Source organism: Electrophorus electricus, chromosome 9 (genome assembly GCF_013358815.1).
Source record: "Electrophorus electricus isolate fEleEle1 chromosome 9, fEleEle1.pri, whole genome shotgun sequence".
Classification (NCBI taxonomy): domain Eukaryota; kingdom Metazoa; phylum Chordata; class Actinopteri; order Gymnotiformes; family Gymnotidae; genus Electrophorus; species Electrophorus electricus.
Window position 1 is genome coordinate 18,061,280 of NC_049543.1, and position 11,998 is coordinate 18,073,277.

Genomic DNA, 11,998 nt, shown 5'->3' on the forward strand with positions numbered 1-11,998 from the left:
CCAGAACAATCTGGTTGAAACTACAAAATATATTGTGCAGACCAGATAAGAAACTGAATGCTCTAAAGTTGGTTATGTGCTATTGCCACCTGCCATGTGGAAACCATAAAGGAATCTTGAGACAGACATAACTAGACAAAAACAATTAGTGTGAATGTGAAACCCTACAGCAACTAGCTAAACTTTAACTGAAAGTTTTTTGGCCAAAAACATAGGAATAATCTAATGTGCTAGCATAGCCCTGCCACTGAGCAACACCTGCCTTCCTTATTAGCACCATACCAGTTGCAGAAGCTTTTGAGAGACTGTATCATGTCGCACATATGTGACTCGTGACTTGTTTGAACAGAAACAGAAAGTTGAAGTTGAAATGCCATATGTCTTTTGGGTCCTATAGGGTCCCTAGGCAACAGAGCTGCTAGTAACTCAGAGGCAAATCTGTTAGCTCATATGATTCTTCTTCACTGTACACACCTTTTTGGTAACCCAGTTTAATGCTACAGCTGTTTTACTGGCCAGTGTTTTTGTACAAAAAAATCATGTTAATCCAATCTAAACAGAAAGGGCCAAAAATCAAATTGTTAGGTTCTTAGTTTGAGTTGGATGTAGAGGGTTATTTCTTGCTCTTAAATGAACACTTAATGTGACAAGAAAGAATAATGGACCTAAAACTTCTGAAAGTTTAGGTTTCATCTCTGTTGAGCAAGAGAGTATAACTTACCACAGCCACTGTGAAAGGCTTTTGAGAACACAAGGAGTTTTTGTATATTTGTATACATAATTTCAAAAAATACTTAAAAAGCCTCTGGCACCGGAGAATAATTGTTAGATCCGTTTATGAATTTAATGTGAGAGGAACACTACACTTAAACATATAGCATTTTATTTAAATGTATTACACACACACACACACACACACACACACACACACACATATATATATATATATATATATATATATATATATATATATATAATTATTACTGATCTGAAACTCACTCTCAGGCAACCTGCACTATCTACTTCAAGTCAAATCCAGTTGACTAAAAAAGTAAGTGATACTGACACAAGCTGGTGAGATCTAGTAGTGCAGCATTAAATTATTCTATTTATTCAACCTTTAATGACTATTGAAGGAAGTAGGAAATAGGATATAAATAAGTGAAAGAAAAGTGGGCTTTAAGAACTAGAATCACAAACACATGCCTACACTGGTAAAACAAGGAGTTTGGGGTGGGGAGAGGGAGAGAAATTGAGAACTTTGTTTATCTGTCCCCCTGTGGGGGAACATCAGGTTGTGTTCATGCATGTGTGTGGATAGGCCTCTGATGAGGAATTCTGAACTCTTTTTCTCTTTTTCATGTAGTTTTCTCATAGGAAGTATAGATTTAACTGTACTGTCTTTCCACATAAAATCTGTGTGCCTGTGGGAGAAAGAGAAAACTTGTTTAAGAGTTGTCTCGTGCTCTCCTTTAGCACCATTTTTTTTTTACTGTGCTCTCCTTCCATTCACTCCTGGCTCTCCATCAGGTAATCCATTTTGTGTTTGATCATCAGCCCTGACTTGACAGACTCACACATACACTTACTTATCTGTTTCTTTTCCACAGCCTCATTATGCATTGTGCTTACATTTGCACAAGTGATAAACTGCACATGTGTGCCTGCTTGTGTTTGTGTGTCTTGTTGGAGAAGCTGCTCTTTGTGCGACAGCTGCCCCCAGTCATGCTGACCTGAGGCCACCTGGGAGTATGAGTACACCCCATGGAAGTGCAAACATGCTCACTCATAAACACAAACACACACACATTAGTTCTAAAGAATTCTGCCAGAGATACATAATATGCCCATTCCAATGATGATGTCTGATAATGTGAGAGATTAACCAATCATGAATTATCTAACACACGACTAATGATCAGGGTTATAGGCATGTCATGCCTTAGATAAAAATGTCAATCAAGAAAAGACTGACAGCACAAAATGTGAGACAAATTAATTATTCATTAATTATGAAACACAAAACTAATAATCCATTGACTCAACAGGCACGTGAACAGTCACACCTTGCAGGCAGATGGATGTTCGGCCAAAGCATTTAGTTTTGGAGAGGAAGTGTGTGTCTGAGCAGAGGTGAACCATTGGGAGGATGAGAAACAGAGAAGGAAAATGTACTCACCTGTCATATTAAACTCTCTAAAAGACATAGTCCAGATCAAAAGAGGAGCTACAGAAAAGAAGGTGTAATGGACTTGATTAACTCTAGACAAGAGTGCTAATAAGAAATAGAATAATTCCACCCAGGGAGTTTTTTCCAGGGATCTGGAACTATACATTTGTAAAGCTGCTTTATGACAACTAAATAAACTTGACTTTACTCCATTCTCTGTGTTATTCAGGTCAAGTCATCTGTCTGCCTGATTCTGTTAGATAAAAATGGGTCATTACTGTTTGCTAGTGAGTGGCCACCCTGCAACCATATTTTGGGTAAATATTAAGACTGGGGGGGCTAATGTAACCTTGGGTCCTAAGAGGTAGTTAGATATTAACAGCACTCCTCCACCAAGGTTGAACTCAAGGGCCAAACAAAGGCAGAACTGGTTCCACTCAGTGGTAAAACAAAGCAATGACCAACATGTGATGCATACATAAACCCACCTAGGGGGTCTGCAGTCCACTGTGATAGCCTGAATATTATCACTGATTCCTAATCATTCTGCAGGAAACAATAAAAAAGGCCACCTGATATTGTAAATTACACCCACCTCCCCCCACAGCCCTAGCCGCAAGTCACAAGACACCAGGTCACATTGTAAATGGTATGTGGGTGGTTATCAGATCATATACAAGTGATGACCCCATCCCCAAACCATTAAGCCCTTTATACACTTAAGGAGAGAGAGCCATTGGTGTAGGTTTCCGGAAGTTACTATCATTGTGGTATCAGTAGGCTGTTGATTGGTACTGCTTCTAAACAGATTGAATCTATTGCTGCTCCTTGACACTTGCCTTCCTTATTAACCACCTACCAGTTGCAGAAGCTTTTGAGGGGCTGCATCCTTGCATTCATGGGACTTGTTTGAACAAAGTTGAAATACCTTACATTGAAACGTTCCTTTGGGTCCAGTGGACCACAGAGAGTAAAGCTGCTGTGAAGCCAATGCAAACCTGTTCTTAGCTCACATGATTCTTTATTACTGTGCACCCATGTTTTCTTAACCCAGCTTATACATACTATACTGGGTAGCAGTGGTATAGGTTTCAACTTTGGGAAGGGGTGGGGGGAGAGAGAATACTGCTAACACCACCCAACCGGACAATTTGAGTAGTGTGAAAAAGTGGAAGAGGGAAAAAAGGAGGTGATACCCTGATACATCTATTGTTTGGAAAAATATTATAGAACGCTGAACAGAAAGGATAAAAAAAATAATAAATGAAATGTCAGGCTCTTGGTTAAAACTGGGTATAGAGACTTTTTTCTTATTCTTATTGATAATGGGTTAAATGAATATTTAATGTGAAATGAGCAATGCAGTAATGGGTGTAAAATCTTTGAAAGTTTAGGTTTCATGTCACAAGAGCCATACAATATGTAAACTTACCACAGCCCTTGTAACAGGATTTTGAGTACATGAGGAAATCTCAAAACAGCTTGATTAAAGAGCTTTTCTTAATATGATAAACTTACACTGGAGGCCTGCTATCTCCAATTTCAAATAAGTACTCAAAATGCCTCTGGTGCCTGAGAATAATTGTTAGATCAGTTTAATGAGAGAGGTTCTTAAAAAGCCAAGAAACACTACACAAAAACATGTAGAATTTTATTGAAATTTATTACACAGACCGAAAGTAAAATGGAAAAAGTAGAAACAAAGAGCAACAAACACGAATTACATTTCTCTGAAACTGAGTGCTCCTATTACTGTACTTGTCACAACAAACCAAGACAGAAAAAAATTAAAATATATACTGTACAAGCTAAACTCCTTTACATGAGGTCTTTTGATTACTGATCTGCAACTCCCTCTTACTCAACCTGTAAAATATTTTTAATCAAATCCAATTGACCTTTACAACAAAACAATTAGTGATACTAGCTGGTGAGGGTGGGCAGTGCAACAATAAATTATTCTATTCATTCAGCCTTTAAATCACAGTTGAAGGAAGTAGAAAATAGGAGAAAGAAGTGAAGGAAAAGAGGACTATAGAAACAAGAATCATCACGACATACTGGTAAAAGAAGGAGTTTGTGGTGGTGAGATGGAGAGAAAATGAGAACTCTGTTTACGAAGCCCCTGGAGATGAAGGTCAGGTTATGTTCATGTGTGCATGTGGAAGGGCAACAGATAAGGAAATGTAAATTCCCAACAGGATTTCTGTTTTTCATTTTAGTACCAGCTTGTGTAACTTAAATGAGAAGCATGGATTTAACTGTATGCATGCATTCCCACATGTGGCAAAGTTCTAGACACACATGTCTTTCCACATAAAGTCTGTTTGTGTCTGTGTGTTTGTGTGAGGCAAAGAAATCTTGTTTAAGAGTGGTCTCCATTAGCACTGTCGCCATCATCTTCCCCTTCCTCTTGCTCCCCTTCTTCCTCTTCATCTTCCTCCCTTCCACGACTCTTGATCTTCGCACATAAAGACACAAACACACCCACACACAGGTGAACCAACAACGAAGAATCCAGTTTTCTTCTCAAATATATCTCCCTTTATCATTTCTTTGTTCAACATTTCCCTACCTCCATCCAACTTCTTCACTCACCTCCTCCTCCTCCAGAAGGTCCCCCTCTTCCTCATAGTCATTAATTTCCAAGTTCTCTCGCTCCTTCTTCCCGCTGGGGTGCTGGGGGGATGTCTCCTCCACTTTAGTGCTCTTTATCTCTAAAGCATGCAGAGTAAAAACAAGAGAGAAAGCCCATGTCACCAGAGAAATGGAACAGAGTCCATGGTTGTATTTAACTGTTTGTGGTGTGGTGTATGTATGTATGTATGTATGCATGCATGTATGTACGTATGTGTGTACCTGACTTCTTACTGTGTTCTCTTTCCATTCGCTCCAGGCTCTCCAGCAGGTAGTCCACTTTGTGTTTGATTTGAGTCAGCTCTTTCTTAATGGCTTGCAGATCATCAGCCCTCACTTCACACAAACACAGGTTTTTGTTGGCTTCATCACATCCGTACTTTTCTCACATTCATACACTTGTATATACGTGTGTGTATACTGACTTGTGCGGGAGGTGCGTTGGCTGCTGCTCTTGGTGGAGAAGCTGCTCTTGGTGCGCCGGCTGCCCCCACTTACACTGACCCGAGGCCGCTTCGAGGGGATCACAGCCCGGGAGAGCGGGGGAGGAGGAGGAGGAACCCGTGATGGGTATGAGTACACCCTATGGAAGTGCAAACACACTGACCCATGAATGCGTACACACACACACACACACACACACACACACACACACACACACACACACACACACACACACACACACACACACACACACACACACACACACACACACAAACACAAACACAAACACAAACACAAACACAGTGCTGACATCTGACAATCAGAGGTTAACTAGTCATGAATTATCTATGAATGTTCATCCAAAGCAATTTAGTTTTGGAGAGGACGTATGTATGAGCAGAGGGAATGAGGATGATAAGTAGAGAAGGAAAATGTACTCACCTGTCATAATAATCTCTCTGAAAGTCATAGTCCAGATCAAATGAAGAGCTACAGAAAAAGTAACAGCAATGAGTTTGATTAACTCTAGACAACAGAGCTAATAAAAAATAGAACAACAAGAGGCAGAATGACAAACCTGTACATATCTCCGGCTGAGCGCTTGATGGTCTTCGATCTGTGAGGTTTTGGTTCACCTGCCAGGTTAATGTCTGCCCCAGACAGAGAATAATGAGAGACCCAGCTGCATGGTTTAAATGCATTCTCTTCAAATTTAAACGATTTCAGCATTGGTAAAAATATTTAAAGGGACACTAAGCAGAACTTTCCATTCAATCCGTATTAACTAGATTTAAAAAGTAGTAGAAGATTCTATATAAAAGGCCTCAATTCTATATAAAACTGGCAAAAATAATTGTATTTATATAGAAGATCTACTTGCTTAAACCTATTCAACTGTTATTTAGGAACTTCAGCTGCCATTGTACATTTATGGCATTTAGCTGACACTTTTATCCAAAGCAACTTACAATTATGACTGAGTACAACTTGAGCAACTGAGGGTTAAGGGCCTTGCTCAGGGGCCCCAAAAGTGGCAGCGGTGGGGCTCGAACCAGCAAACATCCAATCACAAGTCAAGTACCTTAACCTCTGAGCTACCAGTGCCCATAGATAAAAGATTGTAGGTAAAAGAGCAGGATGTCAAGGTAGGAGCTAAGCTTTACAAGACTAACAGGGGGAGGGGTGATCAGGATTCACCTTTAAATTAAAGCAACAGTCAAACTAAACCTTACCTAGCACCTGGCCAACGATCATGCGACCATCCTCACCCGAAACTGCTGCACGAGCATTGCGCTCATTGGCGTACTGGACAAAGGCATAGCCCTTATGCACGGAACAGCCCACAATCTTGCCATACTTGCTGAAGATAGCCTCCACATCGGCCTTGGTCACCAGCATGGTGTTCAGGTTGCCGATGAAAACACGTGAGTTCAGTGAGCGAGGGTCAGTCTTGTTGGTCACGTTACTCGCCATAGGGCTGCAGGCTGTCGGCGAGCGGCTGGGTGGCAACGGAAAGGAAAGACAACAAGGGAAGGTGGAGGATAAAAACAAAGATAAGAAAAAAAGAGGATGAATGCCAGAATGACCACTGGAGTAATTACGCTAGGCTAGTAAATATGCTAATCCCATCAGGTCCATACTGGTTGAGTGAGCTATCGCAAGAAATAAAGAACCTACCTCATAGGAGGATTATATCAAATGACGGGTCAGATTTATGAAACTTTTTAATAATTGATGGCCTTGAGCAATGAGCACCTAAGAATTACCCAAGGCAATAATTTGATTTCGTATACTAATTCTACTTGAGTAAGTTTTGCAAATGCGTTCTGGTAAACAGTTTGGCAAAATGGAAGATATTAGAACTTAAGAGTGTGCTTTCAATACCGTTTCCCGGTGAGGCTATGATCAGTTTTTGAACTTGCAACCCCCCCCCCCCCCCTTGGATTCTAGGTGTGCAGAATGTATGCAGAAGAGTTCTGGATTCAATGGTTTGTGGAGGGTTTATAAACTACTACATGAATGGAATGGAAAATAAAACTGCATACGAGGTCCAAACTTGTATAGCCTGATGGAAATAAGGTTTTTTTTCTAACCCTTTATGAATTGAATCAGTCATTCATTTTTGAGCAAGGACTACAATAAGATCTGCAGGACACTGCATCCAGGACAGGATTTGCACAGTTTTCATAACAGATGGTAATTTGACGTTGAGTCATTGTGTATGGAATCTAATATCAAAGGGCAATTAAGTAATTTTAGTCCAAAGCTGATACTGCAAGACACTTCAGAAGAGTCCAATTTAAATTGAAATTATAAGATCTATAGTCCCCTCCCATGCCCAATTCTAGCACTTCATATACACTAAATAAATTCAAATGGCTATCCCATTAATTAAAAGTGGACTGTGTACAGATCATTTTGATTTTTATGAGATACTTTTCTTGGGAAACATTTTAAATGATGGCAAGTACAGACATAAGCATGGTTCTTTGAGGTAAACAAACAATCTCAATGAATGAGGAAACCAGATCATCATCCTGAGGTTGCATTTGAAGCAGTCTGCTGTAATTGGGTTAATAATTAGTTTTGCTCATTTATGGATTTTATGGATCGTGTTTCGAGGATGTTTATAGCGCTAAGTGAGTTTTTTTCAGCATCTGTGTTTTGGATACAGAATTGTGACATTTTTGCTATGTAATCCCAAGTGGGTGCTAGGGTGATACCAAGTGTTTGCTATTGTCTTGCTAGGTGTTTGCTGTGGTATTTGGAATTATGTGGTACATCAACCGTGTTTAAAATCAACTCATTTACATTATGTCTGAGGTAAATATTTTCTGAACATTTCATAAATTAATTTATAATTTTGAAACATTCAGGCATTATTACTACTTAATGTCAATACTAATGTACACAAAATGCTGATACACAATGTATAAAGTCTTACACTTCATAACTGGGGAGAGATGTTTGGTAAGTTGTACATGATAATCCTTATTATGGCATGTTTAATATGATACATGCTTAATGAATTATAAATGCCTATATCAATAGGGTGTTGTAAGTGTTTTTTTCACTAGACAGCACGTGTGTAGGATGTAAACTATAGCTCACTTATACAGTGCGTGTTTAGGTATTTGTAAAATGTAGTTTAGTACATGTCTTGGGGGGGATTTGAATAGTTAGAACTCACTCCATTCTGTGTGTTATTCAGGTCGAGCCGTCTGTCTGCCTGATTCTGTTGGAGAAAAGAGGGTCATTATTGGTCGCTAGTGAGCGGCCAACCAGCAGTGCATTTTGGGTAATATTAAGACTGGGGGTAGGGTGGGTGAGTGATGTAACCTTGGGTCTTGAGAGGTAGTTAGATATTAACAGCACTCCTCCACCAAGGTCGAACTCAAGGGCCAAACAAAGGCAGAACTGGTTCCACCCAGTGGTAAAACAAAGCAATGACCAACATGTGATGCATACATAAACCCACCTAGGGGGTCTGCAGTCCACTGTGATAGACTGAATATTATCACTGATTCCTAACCATTCTGCAGGAAACAATAAAAAAGGCCACCTGATATTCTAAACTTTCCCTTCACCCCATTCATAAGACACCAGGCCTCGTTATCAATGGTATCAGGGTGGGGGAGGCTCATCGCTCTGAAAGAGCTACTGGTAGAGTTGAAGCATCTACAAGTAATGATCCTTCCCTTCTCCCCACCCCAAAGGCAAACCATTAAGCTCTTTATACATTCACAGAAAGAGATATTGAGAGAGTTTCCAGTTGTCACCATCAATGTCCGAGCAGTACACTACTCATTGGTACTGTTTCTAAACACATGGAATCTGGTACTTCTGCTACCCAATCCTGGCTCAAGAAACCAAACCCACTGAAGGTTTTTGTACTCACTGAGCACTGATTGGCCATTGTGTTATACCACCTACTTATAGAAAAAGGCAGGGTGAAAAATCTGGCCTTTGAGGAACATTACTGCTTTAGGCCAATCATTAACAAAGATACAGTCCATAATAAATAACATTTTATGGATATTATGCATAAACCACTAGAAGAACCAATAAAAACTAATAGGTAAAGGTAAAGAGGGAAAACACAGATCTTTCAGAGCCAGTGACAATAGTGAGAACTCACACCATGGCATATTGCAACCTAAAACTATGAGCCACATCATTAGACAGTAACAAAATTAACTGGAAAAAGCACTTCAGCTATTTTATTAACACTGGTTTATAAACTGCACTGTTTTGATTGTTTTCATTCTGTTTGTGTGTGGATTGAAATTTAGAAACTAGTAATAATAAATATTCAACTGTACACATTCAGGATTAAATTAAATTTGTTTGTGGGGTTTTTGTCTTGAAATCTTAAATAAATCCATGCACGTGGTCATAGCACATAAGGGATCTTATAGTACTTAGGAAGGTCAAACATGTTTACTATGGAAAGATTCATATTTAAAAACACTACAGCTCTAACATGTGGAGACAGAGAATCACATCTATATTAATCTAGCTATTTCTGTTACAGCTAACCTATAAAATGCAAGATACTCTTTGATAAGCCTTTTGATAATTGGATGGAGACAGAAACAAAAACTTACAGACCGGCTGTTCAAACCAGCTGCCTTAAAAACAAACAAAAAAAATGGATGGAACAAAAACAAGAAAATTAACTGAGAACTGGTTATTTGACCAAATGGAGACAGTCAATTACATTACATTAAATACCAAGGAAAAGTGCATGGCAACCATTGCTGAGCATCACTTACATGTAAATGGTCATGGTGATGAGGGTGTACTGGTGCTTGCCCCGATACCCTGTCTCAGTCTAGGTTTAAATCAACAATTTAGGTCTGATAGTTATGCATAATCAAGTCAAATGTGGCAAGCAATGCTCATTTATGAAGTGCTTGAAATGACAGATCAATATGGTACAGTGGAGTGTCCTTCAATACCATATCCCAGAATGAAAATGGGTGCATTTTACAATCTCCATCCAGCTGCCAACACAAATGTAGGTCACAAAGATGGTTTCATGATGGGTGATGTGAGAAGTACATCTTGCTGACAGAATGGATATTAAACACTACTGTTCTTGAGTAACAGTGGACCCCATCACTTGCTAAACAACCATCTAATGCCCCTGGATATGATTTAATGCCATCAAGTATTACAAATACATCGGTTGTTTTGCCTCCTCTCATATTATCAGTATTCTCTGGTTTTATAATAAAGTGCAATTGGCTACATAGGAGACATTTTAATTATTAACAGTATTCTGGATATGTAGGGCCAGAACGTGAGCCATCAGTGTTTTTGGGGGTTATATATGGCCAATTGTGAAAAAGCACATGCCTAATGACATATGAGCCTCCATTCTGCCCTATTCTATCAAGGACATTGTCGTAGTTAATAAAAAATGAGAAATCGTCCTGGATTATCAAGCAGTCGTAATTTATTGTGTTCATCAACGCAACAATTTGACCTTAACGTCCGTGATTTAATTTTAATGACAAGATACTACGGTTACAACAGTTACGCAGCAAAGACCCAAGTCCGCAGAATGTTAACAGGGTTACACAACCAGTTTTAGCGGCTCCAAACAAATACAACGTAATTCTCCCGATATGACAGATGACTCTGCAGTCCATAAAAATGCCGACATTCATCAATTAAAAACATTGCCTTAAAAAATGACATAATTGCATAAAATCCAAAAGGAAAGCCAGTGTTCAAAGTGTACCAATGAGCCTCAAAAAATAAGCAATGCATCGAAAACAATCGCAATAACCCGGACAGGCTTGGTCCAAACGCCTACACTGAGAACAAAAGCAGACTATGTAGGCTATGTTGGAAAAATAGTCATAAAGTTAAAAATCAATTTAAAAGGCTTTATGACTCCTAATTCCAGCCACGGTGGGGAAAAAACGACCATCTTGGAAACACAACCGAGCTCGTCCATTCTTAGGCTACATATAATCCACATCAACTTCAAAAATACGCTCCGTAACGAACAATCTGCACTACCGGAAGTAGTCCTGCAAAAAGTTAAAAATTACACTGACATTAAAAAACAAAACAAAGCAAAAATGTTGTCGCCATCTCAAAGCAATTCTTTTCACTCGTAGGCTGCTCTACCTCGGCATCACAAAATGTACGCCACCAAACCATCACAGACCGAGTAACCAGAAAAATGCAATAAAAGTAAAAACAAAAAATGCTCCAAAGATAGGTCAAAGTTAGAAAAAATAAAAATCACAAAAATCTCTCGAACCAAAATACTCACCAGGAGCTTAAGACTAAAAATGATTAAAATTCGACGCAGTACTGTTTGATGACAAAGTCCGTGTCTGCTCGCTCAGAGGATATCGTAATGCGAGTGCACGAAATGGCGTCGTACGGATGCGCAAAGAGGTTGGGCATTTACAATGTGCCGGGTTGTATTAAGAATCCCTATCTCACAGTGAGCGCCTCCAATGGCCTACATATCAGTGACAACTTGAACGGGATTTGGGGAAAAAAACAGCTACAAAGATTGAACAAATACAGGTTTCTAACCGTAGTATTGTACTTTTCTAACAATTGATTTGGATAATCAAGTGTGCTAAATGAAAGCACTTAAACTGTGGAGTGATCTATGTGGCCCTCCAGGACCTGAACTATACGATAAGATAGTGGGACCAGTCTCACTGAATCTAGCTTTGACGTGCAGAAGATAGGGAACTGCTAATAAAACAGAGA

General features: G+C 39.3%; 1 protein-coding gene across 4 annotated transcripts; it reads right to left on the reverse strand.

The window, feature by feature from the left end:
- Positions 1-3,808: 3,808 nt before the first annotated feature.
- hnrnpc (heterogeneous nuclear ribonucleoprotein C) lies at positions 3,809-11,756 on the reverse strand. 4 transcript variants are annotated; one of them, XM_027022865.2, is made up of 11 exons: positions 11,544-11,752; positions 10,027-10,085; positions 9,859-9,882; positions 8,442-8,486; positions 6,484-6,749; positions 5,829-5,901; positions 5,693-5,740; positions 5,233-5,390; positions 5,030-5,143; positions 4,769-4,887; positions 3,809-4,631 (listed from the first exon to the last, which is right to left on the reverse strand). In XM_027022865.2, exons 4-11 carry the CDS (start codon positions 8,444-8,446, stop codon positions 4,536-4,538), a joined length of 879 nt encoding a protein of 292 aa, XP_026878666.1. In that variant the 5' UTR covers positions 8,447-8,486; positions 9,859-9,882; positions 10,027-10,085; positions 11,544-11,752; the 3' UTR covers positions 3,809-4,535. The 4 variants fall into 4 exon arrangements, with proteins under 4 accessions (XP_026878666.1, XP_026878667.1, XP_026878664.1 ...); XM_027022866.2 differs by lacking the exons at positions 9,859-9,882; positions 10,027-10,085 and having other exon boundaries at positions 5,042-5,143; positions 11,544-11,756; XM_027022863.2 differs by lacking the exons at positions 9,859-9,882; positions 10,027-10,085.
- Between the last annotated feature and the right edge of the window lie 242 nt (positions 11,757-11,998).